Source organism: Nanorana parkeri, unplaced genomic scaffold (genome assembly GCF_000935625.1).
Source record: "Nanorana parkeri isolate BGI_ZX_2015 unplaced genomic scaffold, ASM93562v1 scaffold265, whole genome shotgun sequence".
NCBI lineage: Eukaryota > Metazoa > Chordata > Amphibia > Anura > Dicroglossidae > Nanorana > Nanorana parkeri.
This window is the reverse complement of record NW_017306533.1, coordinates 790498-810962: the sequence shown is the minus strand read 5'-3', so window position 1 is coordinate 810962 and position 20465 is coordinate 790498. Positions and strand designations below refer to the sequence as shown.

The window sequence follows — 20465 nt, the reverse complement described above, 5'->3', positions numbered from 1 at the left end:
CCCTATGCCTGATATTCCTCTCAGACTGTTTTGACTTTGTTATTGTTGAGGTGGGATAATTTGGCAAGTGTAGGTGGATAGATATGTTCTATTTCACAGAATTATTATGCATTGTGTGTATGGTTTCCAGTGATCCCCTCATACTATCTGACTATGCTAATGTGGAAGACTCTGAGATGCAATTGTATGCTATACTGTTTGTGCATCATGTGCTATCTTATTGTTTTATTCTATTTTGAAAAAATTATAAAAAAAATACTTTGAAAGTTAAAAGTTATAAACTGCTTGGCCAAAAATAGTCACGCACTTTAATATTTTGTTGGACCGCCTGTAGCTTTGATTGAAGCGTTTATTCGCCATTGTGTTGTTTCGATAAGTTTATGCAATGTCACAGCATTTATTTACCTCCAGAGTTGCATTCATTTTTCACCAAGATCTTGTAGTGATGATGGGAGAATCGGACCACTGCATAAAGTCTTCTCCAGCACATCGCAAAGATTCTCAATTTGGTTAAGGTCTAGACTTTGGTGGCCAATCCATGTGTGTAATAATGTCTCATGCTCTCTGAACCATTCTGTCACAATTTGAGCCTGATGAATCCTGACATTGTCATCTTGGAATATGTCTGTGCCCTGCAGGGAAGAAAAAAATCATTTGATGGAAAAACCTGGTCATTCAGTATATTCAGGGGGGCAACTGACCACATTTTTTGGGAACATAATGTTGCTGAACCTAGATCTGACCAACTGAAGCAACCCCAGATCATAATACTGCCCCAAATCCAGGTGGTGACTTTTTTTTAAAGCTGGGCTTGGTACATCTGCAGCCAAGTAAAACATGCTATGGACCAGTTATTTAATCTGCCTGGCTTTTAGGCCATTCAAACATTCCGGCCATCTATGGAACCATTCACACCTATGCAAAGCGCCTCCGTGCAGCTTGGAAAATAGTGCAGACGTTTCTTTTCCACATAGACATCAATGAGTGCACATGAAAAATTTGCAACAAAAACATATCTGAAAATGCAGACGTGCAAGTGTAAATGGAGACTTAGAGTACTAAAGTAAAGCAACACAATGCATTACATCTGCGAGTCCATGGTATTGTCACACAGCCTCATAAGGCATGTTGCTGCTGCTATGCCAAATTTATGATGCAGAAGTTGCTCTCAGAACTAGTAAAAATTTGTCCATATTTAGCTACAGCTATTTCTGTAATAGATCTGTACCTAAAATAACGGAACTCATTCAATATATCTTCCCTATTAAAGTGACATATACATGTGAATGTAAACTCTGCCTCCTTCAAAAACCACAATTTCTTGTATCAAGCCCTATATCTACACTACTAAATTTAACTTTTCTTCTATTAGGTGTAAACTCCTTGATCACAGCTATGGGCGTTTGACTTTAACCCTTTAAACACTACCAGATTTGGTCTTTGATGTATTTGACCTCTGTCAGTCTCTGCCTGTGACATCCCTGTTAATGGAAGAATCCCGCTTTGTGTTTGCAGGTATTTACTGCCTGAGGCTTAGTAGAAAATACAAAAGGTGTAAAATGCAAGGATTTAGAGGAATGTGGAAAATAGACAGTAATAAAGCTAACACCTTAATGCCTATCCAGTGACATCTGGCCACCCATAGGGTTAAAGTTGAGGCAACCTATGAACTCCAATCTATTGTCATGGACAAATTAACCTGAGTATGCAACACATGACTGTCTTTCTGTTCTTATGAAGTGTTTTGGGGGGTTAATTTACAGAAGGTCCACCTGAAGGCCTGTCAAAAAATGATCACCTTAACTTAAGAAGCTGAAGGCAGATGCCACAAGGTGCCTACACATGCCTTTGTTTTTGTCAGCAACCAGGGGTGCTGAATATGCAAATGTAAAGGTGTGACAGGTCCATGGATGCAGGTCTGCTGGTAGGGTTTCTGTCTTTGTGCAGGAAACAATCCCTGTTTTCTGGTGGCGGTAAGAGGCTCCAGAGGAAGAGCTGAGGACTCTAGTGCATGTGTGCAGAATTGTGATCCAAGTGACAAAAGTGCACGGTGATGCTCAATCAGGAAGCAAAACTACCTGTTCAATAGGCTTGTGGAAACTTCAGGGTTATTCACATAAGGGTGGAGAGTCTGGAGAAGTCAGGAGAAGTAAACAATCTAGGCCAAAATAGCTGAACTGGAAAGTGGGCTGAAATGAAGAATCTTTGCAAATCAGTAAGTATTGAGGAAGAACCTAGTGTCCTTGTGCTGCAGAGCAAACTATATGTGGTAGAGCGTCATCAGTAAAGAAGCCTTGTGCTTATACCTAAATAAAGTGAAACACAAGACATTTGCCTCTCCCAAACTGTGCAATCCAGATGTAATAATAGGGGTTGAGGCTACTTGCGGTTAAAAGTGTACCTGAACTGTGCAAGCTTTACCCATAAAATGCAAACAGATGGCAAAGGACTAATCATCAGTATTGCCTGTGGTCTCCATGCAGCTGCTCCTTTCCCCATGATTGCCTTGTTTTGCACTATGTCTCTGTGTGGAGGCAGCCATCTTGGTGGGGGGACAGGGCTTTGCTTCCTCAGGTCAATGCTAGTGATCTGATAACTGGTGGTAGAATATTCAAAAAGCAGCAGGAAAGATGCACGGATCCACAGAATAAATGATGCAGGGAGATGCATGCACTGCAGACCCTCAGGTACAGCTTCCAGGCCAGCAAGGAGCGCAGCAGTGATGTCACAAAATCTCAGTCCAAATCCTCTGAGAATAGCAGTGAGGCGCCAGTGCCTCTCATACAGCAGATATCCAGCTATAAGGCTGTAGGTACAAGAGCCCCATGGCACAGTACTATGCCAGTGAATGAGAGTGCACTGTTATATTACAGGAGACATTTAAGACTAAAGCTAAATCATTGCGGGTACTGCTCAGACACAATTAACATTTTGAAATGTCCCCTATAACATAGGAAATCTTCACTTATTGAGTTCAGGTCCACTTTAAGGGAGAAAACTTCTGCTTGGTTATTAATTCACACAGAAACACAAAACAAAAGGCCAAGGCTTCATCCAGGGTAGCATCTACCTCCTGTATCTAAATTTTTCCCCTTGAAGACACGTCCTGTAAATCCTTGTACCTGTGCAGTAGCCTGAAGTAGGCTATACACGGTCCCCCTTTCGGCACCCTTCCGGACAGAATCCCTCGATCAGCTAATCGAAGGAGCAGGTTGGAAAATTCTCGGCCAAATGAAAAATGTAGCCAATCAGCCTGCAGTCACTCTCAGAGTACAATGGGGACAGCAGGGATTCCTACATCCATGCTCATAAGCGTTCATGGAGAAATCTGTTATATTTTTTTTCGTTCAGCCCACAGGTTGAATTAAGAAATTATAACCGTACATACCCAGCTTAAATGTTCTGGCCTATGTGTACACACACATATTGTCACACAGTTTTGTCCCCCTGGCAGCATACAAGTGACATTTTCCAGCATGCTTATCTTGAGAGATCATACCAAGGCATAATTACTAGGAATGCATCGATACCGATACTAGTATCGATATCAGTGCCGATACTGAGTATTTGGGGCGAGTACTCATACTCGCCCTAATGCTCCAATGCCTAGCCTAATACTTGCTGTATCAGGAAGCTGCCGGTTTCCTGATTGGCCAGCAAGCGGCTCCATGCTCTCTTGTCACTTGTGATGAAAGCAGGGTGCCGCGTCATTACACGGCACCCGGCTTCCATGATTGGCCAGCAAGATAGCTCCAACTGGGTACCGGAGGAAGGCCGCTCCTGGCTGAAGAGGCCCCCAAGGTGACAGGCTGGACATGCTGAGGTGAGAGGGGACAGACTTTCTTGTTAATCGGGAAGCCGGGTGGCGAGTCTTTAAACGCTGACTGACTAATCAAGAAGCCCGGTGGCGAGTCATTACACGCCACCTGGCTTCCTGAATGGGACTTCCGGTACTCGGTAATTGTTCTCGGCGAGTTCCGGAATAAAATTGTCGGTACTCGCACTCCGTACCAAAATACCGGTATCCGTGCATCCCTAATAATTACTTCACCTCAAGGACTGCTTGTTAATGGTAAATTGCATCTATAGATATATATGAATGTTTGAATGTTCTGTAATAAAAGTGACTGGGGCCACATTTACTGTTCACATCCCACAACCCGGCTAAGGATCCATCCCTGAGAGTGAAATGTCAGCCCCCCCTGCCTTTTGGGGGTCCACCACAGGCCTTTGAGGGTCGGGGAAGGGGCGACAGCCTTAGATGTAAAAACCATGTACATCACGGGCAGCATGTTGGCATGGTGTTTTACTGTTCACATCCCACAACCTGGCTAAGGATCCATCCCTGAGAGTGAAATGTCAGCCCCCCCTGCCTTTTGGGGGTCCACCACAGGCCTTTGAGGGTCAGGGAAGGGGGGGGGGAGGCGACAGTAGCCTTAGATGTAAAAACCATGTACATCACGGACAGCACGTTGGCATGGTGTTTACCACTTCTGCTGTGCAGCACTGGGGTCCTTGGTTCAAACCTTAGCCAGGACACTATATGCATCAGTAGAATATCATACGAGGGCCAGTTTTAGACAAGAGCCAATTAACCCACCAGCATGCTTTTGCGGGTGGAAACCAGAGTACCTGGAGTAAATCCACGTAGGCGCGCAGCCAGTATCTTGCACAGGATTACCTAGGACTCTAGTGCTGCCATCAAGTTATATGTGCTCATAAAGGCTGTCAGCTACACACATTGTAAGATTATGTTTAACTATTGAATTATGCAATATATAATTATAGCATTATTCTATTTATGGAGACTCCAAGTCACTTTATGGGTTAACTAACCACATCATAGTAGTACTAGCAGTTTGATTTCACCCATCTCATATCAACCCCTCCCTGAACTCCTCTCAGACTTCACTCTGATCCCTGCTTCCTGCTGAATAACAATACGGTTGTGGTCACACCTCAATGAACATTTTATTCATAAGTTACAACAAGGCTGGTTGCAAGCCCTGGGAAAAAAGAGAGCAGAGATGACAGGGTGACATCAGCCTCTTCCCCCACTCTGTATCCCCTCTCCAGTAACCACAACCTGAGCCCACACCCATTCTGCAAAATCATCACATACCCCTATTCAGCAGCTCGGGCATGAGGTCATATTGCTGTGGGAGAGAGGATACATACACACACGCAAATACACATAGGGGAGGAGAGTTTGGGACCTGAAAAACAAACGTATTTAACTTCAGTGGTTTACTTTTTTTTTTACTTTAGCCATGCTGTTTGTGTTTCTCTGTGTGGTCTAGAGATGTATAGGGTACGTTTCTTCAATATTTATGCACCCATACACCTTGGGAATCTCTGCACTGACTCAAGAAATCAGTAGGATAGTAGTAGTAGGCTTTCCCATAAGGTGGACCCCTTATTAAGATCATTCCATGTAATGATATAAAGGAGCCCACTACTTTGCAATTATCTCAGCAGTAAAAAAGAGCCCTCATCCTGCTGTTTATATTGGTTTGGGAACGTGTATCCATAAAAATATTATTTATTGAAGGCATCTATGAAGGTTCTTATGTGTCCAGGTCGTAGTTCAGCTAGTAGCATAAAGCTGGCCATACACCTATAGGATTATCTGCAGATTTTCTATGGTCAGATGGAAAAAGTGCAACAGTCGGCCCCGCTGACTCTCAAAACACCTGAACAATGCCTGCATCCAAACAGATTGTTCAGGTATTTTGACAGCCAGCGGGGCCGACTAGCAAGATACTGAAGCTTGGCCCAGTGGCACATTCCTCCATCCACACAGTTTAGCGTAGATGGAGGAATCTGTTGCACTTTTTCCACCTGACCATAGAAAATCTGCAGATAATCTATAGGTGTATGGCCAGCTTAAGACTATTGGACTTGTTCAGTTAGAACCTCAGGGAGAACCAGGTCTACCGTAGGTAGTTGTGTGAGTTGATCACATTCTGGACTTGTACTGTAATGTTGAAGACATTTCACAACTTATCCAAGTGGCTTCCTCAGTTCTAATGACTTATTTCTGTGAAGGTTCTTAGGTGTTCAGGTTATGGTACAGCTACTAGTAGTTAGACAATTGGACTTCAGTTAGAACCTTAGTGAGAACCAAGTCTACTATGGGTAGTGGGGTAATCACCTTCATCTTAACTTGTTCTGTAATGTTGAAGATATTTCATAACTTATCCAAATGGCTTCCTCAGTTCTAATGACATACTTTGTCAGTAACATACCCTGGCATTTATAGCCACACAGGTAACAGAGTCACCTGAATCTGTTCACCATGGTGTTATGATCCTTGACATATCTCATGACAACACTGTGGTTGGATTGAAGTGACTAAGTTAAATGCTGGGCTATGTTTCTCACACTCATTAGAACTGGGGAAGCCACTTGAATGCGTTTTAAAATGCCTTCAACATTACAGAACAAGTCCAGATGAATGTGACTAACTCACAACACTACCCACAGAGGACATGGTTTTCACTTACTCCTGCCCCCTGCAAGAGGGATAAAATTGGCTGTGAGGAAGCTCCAGATTTCCATCCTCCCCCCACTGCTGACAGCCATACCAATCCGTAAGGGGGAGTCACAGCCAAGTTCAGACCAGAGGTCAGGGCATGTAGCAGACAGGCATGGCCAAGGGCCCATTAAGAATATAATAACCGCAAGGTGGAAATTCCTCCATCCACGCTGTTTAGCCCATGTGGATGAATGAGAGAAATCTAGCCATGTATGGCTAGCACACTATTTTTACAGTTCTACTGCTTCTGGGGAACTAAAGGTTCCAGCGGACTATACATACATTTACCCTGCCTCCATGGCAACGCAAGTCCCAGAAAACTATATTCATAGTTCCCCCCCTGTCTACATGGAACTACAAATCCCAACATACATTCCTTACATTTTTCTTGTCTCTGGCGAACTACAAGTACCAGCACAATGTACTTGAATTCCACTTCTCTTGGTGGAATAATAAGCCTCAACATACAATAAGTAACAAAGCTTTAAGGGCCTGTACACATGATTTTCAGGTCCTGATCAGGTCTGGATCAGGAGCGGATCTGCAGACGCGGTGCTACTCATACAGTGCGTTCTTGATGCGTTTTCGGTCCAGATGCTGACACTTCATTTTTTTTTTCTTCAAGCCGTGGGGCTGTCAGTATGCAGATTTTTCCTCTGAGGTCACTTCCGCCCTCTCGTAACATCTACTTCCCTTTGTGTATGTAAAGCTGGTGATCAGACATGTATCACATGTTTGCAGGCATGTTGATGGTGCTGGCTACAGCAATCTGCAGAGAACGAGCTCGCAGGAGACATCGTTATTGGGTAAACCCGATCTTAAGGCTCCGGGACTCCAAGACTCGCTCAATGTCCAGGACCATGTTAGTCATGACTGCTGGTTTTCCCTCTGATGCTCCACCACAACCAGGAAGTCCAATGATGATGACATCATAAAAAGTGGAGCAAGAATACATTTTTTTTTGCTTAGCTGCATTGCATTCCATTTGCGTTGCGTTTTTGACGCGTTCGTGCGTTTCCTGACTGGACAAAATGTGACATGCAGTATTTTTTCAGTCAGGAATGGAATGGACTGCGCACGTGAGAACTGTAGCCCATAAAACACATAGGGATACATTGGGATGCATATTGAGTGCAGGAGCATACGGATCAGGTTAGCACAGAATACGGACGTCGTGTGAACAGGCCCTTACACAAGGATGAGGAACTTCAGTTTAGCCATGTGACCAGGCCCGGATTTCCCACAAGGCCACCGAGGCCCGGCCTCGGGGTGGCAGAGCGCAGAGGGCGGCAGCGGTGACCTTGTGGGAAGTTGCGGGCTCCGGTGTAAGGTGTCCTCCGGCCGCAAACTACGGAGCCGGTGGGCGGAGCCTCGGGCCGCCCCGTCGTGATTGGACGGTCACAATGAGACTGGGTGTCACCAGGACAGAAACTTAAAATATCTCGACAATAATGTTACAGACAGTAATAAAAACCTGAGATTCAAACCCTTCCTCAATCAAAGCGAAAAATAAATGTATGCCTGAAGTTCAACTTGAAATATTACCATTTATATAATTGTGTGCAATCAATGTTTCTATGAACTTCCCATAACCCATGGGCACTAGAAATCAGGCTGGTAGTGGTAATGTCAATACAATGAGCCAAAAAGACTTGATTGCGTTACGTACGCCTTTAATTTCCATACTGACAGATTCAGCACGCTTGTACACTGGCATTCTGAGCCCAACCAAGGCTGCTGTCATTTATGCTTTTTATAGAATAAGCCTAAAAGTAAATTCAGCCAAATTAGATCTGCAGTAAATACTGGAACATTCGCTGACTGGTCTGTTGGTTGCCGTGGCGATGTTACTTCAGATGAGAAAGGCTACAGGACAATACCAAATCCCAGGGGAAAACGATGTCAAGGGGAGCGAGCATAGATTGTTCACAAATAAATTAGTAGAAACATATTTATCACATTTTTAACATCATCAACCTCTAATGTTTAACAGGTCTGGAGAAAAATCTGAGGGTGGTGCCCAAAGGTGGCAAAGATGATTCTCTGCAGAATGTTTAATCAGAGACATTTGGATAACCTTGTCTGATCACTGTTGTTTTCCCACTTGATAAACCAGCTACATAGGAGTCTGCAGCACACCTCTTGACTGACTGCAAGGCCAAGTAACCCTCACCTCCCACCTAAATAACATACTGAACACAGTAATTTCAACAAAAACGTAAAGTAATAACATTTATTGGAAAGCTGAATGGCCACAGCGATGTAAACATTGTAAAATAATAGCAGAACATATTAACAAAATGCTTCGGTCCCTGACGAGTGCCAAAAAACACCACTTACCGCTTACGGGGGGTGTACCATGACCCATTGTTTACTGTACCAGCCACCGGCCGCCCATATCCGGGCCCGAGTGGGTACGCCCACCAACAGTTGCCCAAGTTCTTACTGGCTACCAAGCTATAGAGCCTAGTAGCCCCACCATTGGCACTTTCCTACTACTCCGCCCCTTTCTACTTTGCGGAGAGCCATTTCTTCGTCGTCGATGTATGGCACCGCCAGGGACCCGCCCAATGGACGACCAACCTAGGAGAAAATGAAATCGGACATATTTCCCAAAACACAAACTCCACCTTAAATGCAGAACAGAAATACCCGTTACCCTAACTAGAAATATTGTATCCCTCCTCCCCAAGTTCCACACTTGCTGAAACTAAACTTTTATGAAACATAAAAAACAAACCAAAACAAAATGTTGTCATGTCCCTCCCTCCGCCTATTGCTCCGCAGGGAACTATACGTAGCCTCGAGATGCACCGTTGGTGTATAGAGTGTGACTTGCGATCCCGTGCGGGCGATTGCATTGCGGCCAGAGGGCATGACTACAGCGCCATTCACTTCAATGGCCCGTCATGACCCCTCCTGCCCGGCAAAAAGTGAGCCGCTCGCAATGCGTTGCAGTTCGTTCCGCCCAGAATCGGACCGGAACGCACTGCAAGTGGTGTGAACGGGCCCTAAGATGCACATCACTTCCGGGTCCAGTGATTGGAGGAGAGATCCGCAGCTAGAAGCCACTGATCTCTCCTCCGATCTGTCAGGGGAGACCCTCCACGCCCGGCCTGGGCTCAAACGAGGGACAGATGAGCCCAGGAAGCTGACGGCGGCACTGACGGCCGCACTGTACAAGCCACCCAGCGCCTGTACAGACGCCGGATCGCTTGTATTTAAACAGCAATCGCCAGCTGTTCTTGGTATAACCACTTCCAGAGGATGACGTACAGTGAACCCGCGGGAAGTGGTTAAAAAAAAAAAACACACACGCGTAATGAAACACACACATCCACACATATCACACACACTCATTAAAAACACACATAGCTTCATTAAAAAAAAAAAATCACACACACTAACAATAAAAGATATTTTAAAAACTGTCCCCCTCTCCTGCTTATCTGTTTGCAGGAAGGGGGGCTGCATCCCTGGGCTTCAGTGCATGATCAGTGTGATCTGCACTCTGGCTGATGCAGACCATACTAATCGGAGCGATCAGTATGGTCTGCATCAGCAAGAGATGCAGATCATACTAATTCCCCACTGGACCTCCAGGGAATGATTATTATTTAATATATTGCCTGTTCAGCAATATATTAAATGAGATGTGGGCGCTTGCCAGGTTTAAAAATCTAATGTACAGTGGAGACCCCCTGGGGACACCGGAGGCGGGCCCCGGCCTACTCCGATGCTGCGGGGGCCCGGCCGCCTCCACCTCCTGGCCTGTCACTTGTACGGCCGATACCCAAGTAAGGTTCACGGGCCCCCAAGGCTGCCCGGGCCACTTACATCAGTATCGGCCGTACCCCCCTGACGGCGGCCCTGGCTGTGCCTTCAGAAGCTGCCGCTTTGGAATGCACCACAACTGGTGTGAATAGGCCCTGAGGCTAGGTCTTCCTCTTATTTATGTTTCTTTTTCCCTTTTTAGAATGACTGAAATACACTGACATACAAATACTGATTTACATACATACAGTGACACAGACATACACAGACAAAAGGGAAATAGTTTTTGGTACCCAAATTGCAGTGCAGTGATCTATTGCCACAGGAGTGTAAAGTGGCCCATACGCTGCATAAATTTGGCCAAAGTTCAAGCTGTTTGTGGCCCTGCCGGCAACACCCAGCACAATAAAAGTTGATCATTCAATTGACTTTCCTAAACGAGCCAGGTATAAAATTGACAGGCGAATAGTGACTGTGGGCAGTCCGCTGAGGCTACTGTTTGGATATTCTGACGGCAGCAGGCGCCAGCTGTCAGAACACAATAGTCAGGGAGATGTGGCCATCCAAGCTGTTTAGCGTGAATGGAGGAATCTAAATGAAAAAATATATAGGTGTATGGCCAACAGGTACAGTAGTTTTTGTAAATAGCAAAGGTGGTGTTCAATTGTAGTGGGTAAGTTAGTTTTAGGGATAAGGGTAGGGTTAGGCTCAGGTTAGGGCTTGTAAAAGGAATTATTTATAACTTCACTTTTTCTGCTTTTCTCAATAGCTGACACAGTACAATGGTTTCCTAATTCACTGCGTTACTGATTTGCATATGCTGCCACCTAGTGTTGTATGCACAGAATGCAACTGGACTAAGAACCGAGATCTTCTGACTTTACAGTGAAGTTACTCTTACATATTTTTTTTTTTTATTGGTTTTTATATAGCGTTGAAAATATACACAGTGCTTTACATAGCTGCACATTCACATCAGTCCCTGCCCTCAAGGAGCTTACAATCCAAGGTCCCTATCTCACATGTATAAATACAGGGCTGATTTAGACAGGAGCCAAATAACCTTCCAGCATGTCTTTGGAGTATGGGAAGAAAACGGGGAGTTCCCAGAGGAAACTCACACAAGCACAAGGAGAACATGCAAACTCCTTGCAGAGAGTGTGCTGACCAGGATTTTAACCGGGGACCCTCAGTGCTGCAAGCCAGAAGTGCTAAAGATTGCACTATCCTCAGTGCAGCTCTGAGCTCGGCATTACTGAGCTTCCTGCACAGCCACTGTGTTTGTCACAGGAGCTTTAAGATGCTGAGGGTGGATTCTGATGGGGCAGGAGAGACTAGTTACCCATCATGTCCACCTTTCTTGTGATTGACAGCGGAGAGCAGTGGGCAGATTCCATAGACATTAGACAGAATGCTAGCATTATGGAATCTGCCCATCAACAACCACTGTCATTCACAAGGAATGCAGACCTGATGAGGAACTAGTCTTTTAGCCTTCCCATCAAGCGCCCCCAACTCTCAATCCAGCCCCGCATCATCGCTTGCTAGGATGCTGTTGGCTGTGCAGCCAACAGTGTCCTAGCAACCAGTAAAACGCAGGCATTATTACAACATGCAGTAATGCAGCATTCACACGTTGGTGCATTACGATGCAATTAACTTTGAATGGTACCCCAATGTACCCTTGAAAATGCACAAGGTGCATTGTGGTGCACTGAGGCAATACGCAGCATGTCCTAAATTTCAAGAGTAGAGATTGGGCTGACTTAAGCTGTCCATACACCTTACAACCATCGCACGACTTTCGTTGTGCGATGGTTGTAAGGTCATTAAAATTTCGTACGATCTGCCCATCTTGGACAGGCAGATCGTACTTGCGATCATCGCAAGCCCCTCCCCCCCGCCCGCTGAGGGGAGGGCTTCCGATGATTGCAGTGCTGAGCGGGCAGTGCACACCGGCCCGTGCGGCATTCATCTTCCGAGCACGCTACCAACCCGCGACAATCGTACGATTTTCGGCCGGTTTTCGAGCGTGCTAGGAAGACTAAAGACGTGCGACCGTACAGGAGATGCGGTCGCACGCTGCCCATACACCTGCCGATTATCATACGATCGCGGGATCACCCGCGATTATTGTACGATAATCGGCAGGTGTACGGGCACCTTAATGCAGTTTTTCTCAACAGATAAAATCACATGCATTGCAGAGCGCCTTAGTAATCGTTGGAAGACAGGTTTTGATTGGCTAAAATTCCTTTATTCATAGTAATAAAAACACTAAAGCTGGTCACAGATGAGGTGACTTTTGACTGATTAAGCACCACACAGCTCCACATAAATCAAAAGAGCAGGTTGGAAAATTGTTGGCCGAACATGCATCAAATCAGATGCAGTTGGCAGGTATTCATATAATAGTCAGAAGCAGAGATTCCTCCACACACACTATTTAGCATGGATGGGGGAATTGACTGGTTTCTCTCATTCAGCCAGCAGGGCTGAACGAGAGAACTCTGGCTGAATGAGAGAATTCTTAACATGTATGGCTAACTTAAGGTTAGGCGCACACAGACGATCTTTGGTTGTGCTATTAATGGGTAGCGATCAACAACTTATCTTTAGCATTCGCATTTGCTTTTCGAAGCACTTCCAAAATTCATCATGTGCTCTCTAAGGCTGCGTTCACACCTGACCGTTTTGAAGGGAGTTCTACGCTCGACGAACGCTCTACAAAACGGTCAAAAATATAAATTGCATTGTAGTCAATGCCCTCGTTCCTACCTAGGCGTATTTCCGCCTGTCCCTAACGCCCTACAAAACGGCCCACACCTGAAAAGGTCCCAGGACTACTTAGGGCCGTTTTGTAGGGCGTTTTCCATTTGGATACTGCCAAGTAGCCTTTGGAATCGCGTGACGGTCGCGCGACAGACGCGCATATTACAATACGCCTAGGTGTGAATGGGGCCTAAAGCACATGCCATACAGCTCCCACGAATGCCTATAGCAAAATGAGTTGTCATATGGCTTTTTTCCCCTGCAGACATTTCAGGCTGCCAGAGCAGCTGTGGATACATATACTTGATACAGCCTCCCCGTACATTTTATGTAGCCCAAGATGTTTGCAGGAGTTTACACTACTGTGTTAACAACTCGCATGTGCTGCAGAGCCTCTGGAGCTTTTTCATTGGAGCCAAGCACGGAGACTTTCCCACCTTCATTATATAAATACATGGATTCTTGTGTCTTTTTAGATGTGTCCTATGAGACTCAGCAGTTTGTAGAAGGAACAGATTTTTATTCTACCTCAGTGCTGTGCAGCTGCTCCAGATTTGCTCTGATGCCATCCCACCTGCTGTCAATGTGTTCACGCAGGTGTGCAAAAGCCTAAGCACATGGGTAAAGGTGGCCATACACTTTACAACCATCGCAAGACCTTAAGGTGGCCATACACTTTACAACCATCGCAAGACCTTAAGGTGGCCATACACTTTACAACCATCGCAAGACCTTAAGGTGGCCATACACTTTACAACCATCGCAAGACCTTAAGGTGGCCATACACTTTACAACCATCGCAAGACCTTTAAGGTGGCCATACACTTTACAACCATCGCAAGACCTTAGTCATGCAATGTTTGTAAAGTAATTTAAAAAACTTACGATCTGCCCATCTTGGACAGGCAGATCGTACTTGCGATGACCGCAATGCTCAACGGGCAGTGTGCTCGTGCGCACAACGGCTCGTTCTGCATTTGTCTCCCGAGCATCATTCAAACCAGCCGAAAATCTTACGATTTTCGGCTGGTTTTCTAACACGCTCCTTAGACAAAAGACGTGTGACCGTACAGTGGAAACGGTCGCACGTCTTCGTTCACACTGCACGATTCTCGTACGATCGTGGGATTTCCCGCAATTCTCGTACGAGAATCGTGCAGTGTATGGGCACCTTAATAGTTGGAGGTGTTATATTGCCATATCCTCTGATTGTACGCACACTCCTGATCCTCTGTTCTATGTTGGTCTCCTCCTGAAAGCTAAGCCCCTAGTAATTATGAGTGGGGGCTTGAAAGGGACAGAAGGGGTTATGACAACATACAGATCTGAAGGATAGGTAGAAGGGGCTCAGCCTACATGTTCCTGGTCCGGCACGTAAAGGTTTATTTTATATTTGTTTTGTACATCACAGCAGTATAATAGATCATTCATACATTCATATTTGGGAAATACTGTTCACTCAGTCACAGGTTGGTTATAAACCTATAGGTGGTAGGTAATAAACCTATCGCAGATCTTTTCTGGTACCCTTTAAAACAAATGGTTAGAATCTTCCCAAATGACCGCTTGGTATAAACACACTAAGGAATAAGTACATGATTAGTCAAAAACTATTTAGCAATAGAAGCAGATGTATAGTAAAAATCACACAAACCTTTAAAACATGCTGGCAATGGATCTTCAATGTGTATTTTACATCAAGTCATAAAGAGGTAGGAAGAATATTACATTAAAAGTGGACCTTTACCATTATACATTAAACAAACATATTTTGCTTTTATTTAAATTATTGTTTTTCCACTTCCTGGTCCTCTTGGGCATTGGTGATGTAATGTGCCCAAACAATGCATCTTGGGAAAATTAAATCAGCAGAGCATTGCTGGGAAATCTCATCTGTAATCTCACGAGATCTCATAGAAAGGCATTTTCCTTCCCTAAGATGATGTGCATGGTCACATGTTCTAGTCACATGTGCCAGAGTTCCAGGAAGTAAAGGGAGATGGATTAATCTGCCCTTAGTAAACATGGCCACTGTGAGAATGGGGAAGAAAAGAAAAATAAGGTATGCAAAGAATGCAAAGCCAGCAATTATCTGGAAAAGTATCTGTTTGTAGATTGTCATTACTAGACATTTATAAAGGTGAATTTGTTGTCATTTCAAAGATATAAAGGTCCTCTTTAAGAAATGGTGTATCTCATGTGTCTTTGCAATTTTCTCTGTATTGAAAAATAATTACCTGTTCCTCCAAGCTTCCCAAACCATAGAGAACGAGGTTAATCACCAAAGTATATATGGTTACCAATCACAATGCGCATGGTCTGGGGAAAGGAGTAGATCATGTTGTGGAATTAAAGGAAAGTATTTTGGATGAAGGCATGATTATGATTTATTTCTTGATGGTCAAATTAAAGTATATCTAAACCCAAAAACAAATATGTATTATGTTGCAGCTTACCAAGCCTTTAAAGTGGTGACTGCATTTGTTTTATTTTTTTTAATTTTTTTTCCTTTAGGTTCACTTGGTGATCTGTTCAGTAATACACTTCCTGTCCTAGCGTGGCTCCACTCTATGTCACTCTGTGGAGAGGGCAGTGTTAGATGCTCTAGCGGATTTTGATAGACTTGACTAACAAATTCAATCTGAACTCCAGCTAAAGCTTTTTAATCAGTTACAGTAACAGTTTTATGTTTCATATTGGGATAAAGGTTTTACAAAAACGAGTAAAAGCTGACCACTCTAAGCAACCGTTAGGCCTGGTTCACACCTGGGCGTTTTGTAGCGCGTTCCTACGCTCTGCAAAACGCTCAAACGCCGTAATCCCATTATTTCCTATGGGTATGGTTCACAGCTGGGCGTATTACAGGACGTATGAACGCGCTACAAAACGCCCTATGCCCCAAAGAAGTACAGGAGCTTATTTGGGGCGTATTTGCCGCGTGTATCCATTGGGATACAGCCAGGTAGCCCTCGGAAACGCGCGTTCATCGCACGTTTTTTTTACAGCGAATCGCGGTAAAAATGCACAGCACGAAACGCGTGACAAACGCGCATATTCGATACGCCCAGGTGTGAACCCAGCCTTAGTGTTAGATGGTTTGTCTCAACCATCTATCTGCCACTATTACTAGACAGCTTGGCCTGTTAAAGGAAGTTGAAAAATACCAAACTTACTGTCAGGATTCGAGAGATGAGCGAACCCGGTATGTGTTCGCTCACCTCCCGATCTACTGAGCCGACCTGTGACAGTCTCATTGTCACAGGTCGGCTAGAACTATGAGGTGAGTGGAAATCACTCATCTCATAGTTCTCCTTTAACAAAATGGGAGGCTTTAAATGGTGCTGGTAAAGGAGAAATGGGTGTGGCCACTGAGGGGTGGGGTTACAGAGGGGTGTGGTCACTGAGGGCCACTGTAAAGCTTTCTCGCACAGGGCGCCTAAAGTCCTAAGGCCAGCCCTGCTGTCCTCTCCTTATAAGATTACAGTACTGAAATATGTTTGCCCACTATACTCCCCGGCCCCACCCCTATACTACACACTAGGGAGCGTCTGCCAATGTACTATACAGTTCCTAGTAAGAACCAAAGCTAACGCCTGACTGTTCAGCAATATGAGTAGCTAACAGAGCTACAACTACAAGCCTGGCTGACGTTTAGCTGCACATACTGTAGCTACCTAATCCTGTGGGTAGAGCTATTCCTGCATAGTCTAACGGTATAAGCTATCTGCACTGTACTTCCTGCTCATTTAAAGGTACACAGTGAAGTCTGTGGTGGGAATCACTGAGTAAAAGAATAAGATGGAATGTAGTAGATGGAAGGGATCTGCTCCTTTTTTTTAGTGAGCGGTACGTGATTTGCAGTCACTCCCTTACTTGAGGTTTTCTCCCGGTGTCACGTGTCCAATGGGATTATAGAACACCGGCCGTGAGAATGGGGATCATTGGGAGCTTCACCCGTACTGTGCGATGTGTTATCTACCGTACAGCGTCCTACTACGGCATGGTGAGTGCAATATGTACTGCCAGGCAGACAGTCAGAGACATGTTCTGCAGACCGGAAGGTCACGGAAGTACTGGCCTGGCTCAGGAAGTACACACTTATAGACGTGTTGTGTTAATTAAAGTGAAGATGCGTTGTATAATAGCATTATTTCCAGTATTATCCGACATCTGCCGACCACTAGGGGGTGCTGCTGTCCCAACACCAGAGCCGGACATGTGTCAGCCGCTAGGGGTCGCTGCTGTCCAAACGCCAGAGCCATGTATGATTGTGCTGGCACATGTAATACTGGAACTCTAGATGACATACAAAGGCTCAACCTACTGATTTCTAGGAACATCCTATGATCCTAAGAACATGACTTGTATGTGTGGATTAGGGTGATGCGCGCGGTTACATCTTTTCTGCTGCTGGCAATTGTACAGACTTGACCAGTTTTTTAAACCCTTGCAGTGAGGCTACACTGGCACTGCACGGGTTAACTGCCCATTTTGTTCTAGGGGCTGGAATACAGAAGATATGCCCACCTGATCCTTGGTCCTGTGGTGAGTGATCCACTCTCTCCTCCTCTGCTATGCTATGAGGTATGCCCCTTGGCTTCCTTATGGCTAATGAACATGAATGGACTGCATTAGATGTGATGACATCACAGGTCCTTAGACCGCCGGAGCCTGGGGAAGAAGAGGCTGTGGGGACCGGTCTAGTAGCCAGCCAGCCAGGCAGGATCGTGGATCAGGTGAGTAAATTTGCTTTATTTGAGCCCAAAATGAGCAGCTAACTGCCCCACCACTGCAAGGGTTAACTTTTTAACATTCCTGAGTTCTTTAAAGCCCAACTAAAGACTATGACAAACCTTCATCCCTATTCTCCTTGTTGTCCCATGTACATCTACTTTTTAATGGGAGAAGATTATAGTATACGGGAATGCCTCATAAGCTCTATGACTTAACAGTATGTTTAACTAGATATGAATGCGGGTAGGTATGAATTATCCATTCCCATATTAACTTCCTGGGGTTCTTATGGTCACTGATCAACTGCTGTCATAATACATACTAGACAAGAGCATTGGGTTGAGGGCAGAAATCTCCATTTAATCTCCATAAATTCTTGAAAAGCTCCCAGTGTGTAGATCTGTTAATGAGGGTCTTTTTGAGAATAATCCCTCTCCTTCCTGCAGGATCAAATATATGATACATGTAATGTCTTCTATAGCAGGAGGGATGCTTTGGGAAGCACCACAGTCACTTTCCATTCCATAGGTGTGAGTCCATTCACACCTATGCGTTGCAGTAACGCACCATACCCATGTTAGTACACCACGGTGCCATTACAGTTGAGTGGCACCCCCAATCCACTAAGGGAATGCACCTGCATTCTGCACTATGGTGCATTGCGGAGTGCTGTTAGAGGTTGGGGTGCATTGGCAGCCCATTTGAATAAATAGGCTGCCTTAACACAACGCACTTTAATGCACTGCTAGGTGTCAGTGGACCTCTTAAAGTAAACCTTTTGGAACCCATGAAACTGAGCATTTGATCAAAAAAGGCCTACACAGAGGTTATAGCGTCCGTGGCGACTCTTTAGCCTCATTCACATAGGGAGAGTTGCTCTGTACAGTGTTATTGCTCATGTATAGTGATGGGCTCGGGCGTGTTAGCAGCTCCACGTGCCGAGCCCACCAGGAAGCTGACAGCGCGCAGCGTCAATCACAGGCACTGAGACATTTCCCGATCTCCGCAGCTGCGGACCGGGAACATGTCTCAGTACCTGTGATTGGCGCTGTCAGCTTCCTGGCGGGCTCGGCACGTGGAGCTGCTAATACGCCAGAGACTATTACTATTCATGTAGATCTATGGTAGGAGTGGGCAAGTCTGGCCCTCCAGCTGTGATTTAACTACGAATCCCAACATGCCTCTGCTTCTGGGAGTCATGTCTGTAAGGTCTCGTTCACACCTAGGCGTATTGCATATGCGCGTCAGTCGCGGTTTTTTTTACCGCGATTCGCGGTAAAAAAAGTTGCGTGTTTCCGAAGGCTACTTGGCTGTATCCCAATGGAAACGCGCAACAAAACGGCCCAAAGTAGTACCTGTACCTTTTCAGGCGTGGGCTGTTTTGTAGCGCGTTAGGGACGGGCGGAAATACGCCCGTGGGTGGGAACGAGACCATTGAATACAATGGGATTTATATTTTTGAGCGTTTTGTAGAGCGTTCGTCGAGCGTAGAACGCGCTACAAAACGTTCAGGTGTGAACGAGGGCTAACTGTCAGTCTTGCAATGCCTAATGGGATCTGTAGTTCCACAACAGTGGGAGGGTTGGAATTGCCCACCCCTGGCCTATGGTAATGCAGGAGCTGTGCACCCTCTCATGCCAATTCCCACAGCTCCATGTTTTGACAGCCAGTATATAGACCTGGATCGATCACGTCTGCGTCCGAGGCTGCACACCGCCTGTGTGCAGCTGTTAAAACTTGGAGCTGCAGGAAGCAGCTTGAGGGCACACAGTTCTTGTTGGACATGAAGAGAAAGGTTTGTTGCACTCCTTACCGGACAGGCCCAAATATGGGGAAGGGTGCTTGGAATGACCGCGGATGGTGCCGCCAGTTGCAGATAATAAAGAAATGTCACCAGCACATCGGACTCCTTCAAGGATAGTCAATCGTGGATTTACTCGAAACTTATGTCAAATACACACACAGGGTCTCTTCATCAGGCATAGCAGTTACTGCTATACCTGATGAAGGGACCCTGTGTGGTCCGGAAAGCGCTTGTGTATTTGACATAAGTTTTGAATAAATCCGCGATTGACTATCCTTGAAGGAGTCCGGTGTGCTGGTGACATTTCTTTATTTTCTTTCTTATCAATAGATGAGCTGTCTGCATGCTTCTTCCCACAGCTCTGGGCCATCAATACCCGGCTTTTCACGCTGTATGGAGCAACACACACACACGTTCACACTTGTGCGGTTCCCTACGCCTGACTACTCTCAAATGCAGAGTCCTAATCTTTCCGATTGTCCCTCGTCGCACCTTTACACTCAGTTGACCGATGTTCATAGCATAAGCATAAGCAGTCATTTTTGTCTCTGTAGACTTTAATGGGTGTACCTGAAAACGCACAACATTTGTTTTTTTGTGTCTGCTCTCCATTGGTCAAAACAACAGTGCTAGAAGGTTAATCCAATATACATGTCAAAAGCTTTACAAACGCTGATATATGCACGCAAGAACTTGGGTATAAAAATGTGTGACATATACTCTGCTCGGTATGAATGCAGGCACCTTCAGCCATCTCGGGTACCACATTCACCAACAATAACTACTGCTTATGTATTCTTCATCTTATACTTAGCTTGAATGGGCCTGGTTTTCATTATAGAA

At 45.2% G+C, this 20465-nt stretch overlaps 1 protein-coding gene across 1 annotated transcript in view; it reads left to right on the top strand.

The window, feature by feature from the left end:
- Nucleotides 1–17015: 17015 nt before the first annotated feature.
- The window catches only part of LOC108787496, a 10450-nt gene continuing 7000 nt past the window's right edge, over nucleotides 17016–20465 (top strand). Inside the window, exon 1 of the mRNA XM_018557070.1 lies at nucleotides 17016–17087. Coding sequence (XP_018412572.1) covers nucleotides 17016–17087 — 72 coding nt within the window. The remainder of the gene's footprint in view (nucleotides 17088–20465) is intronic.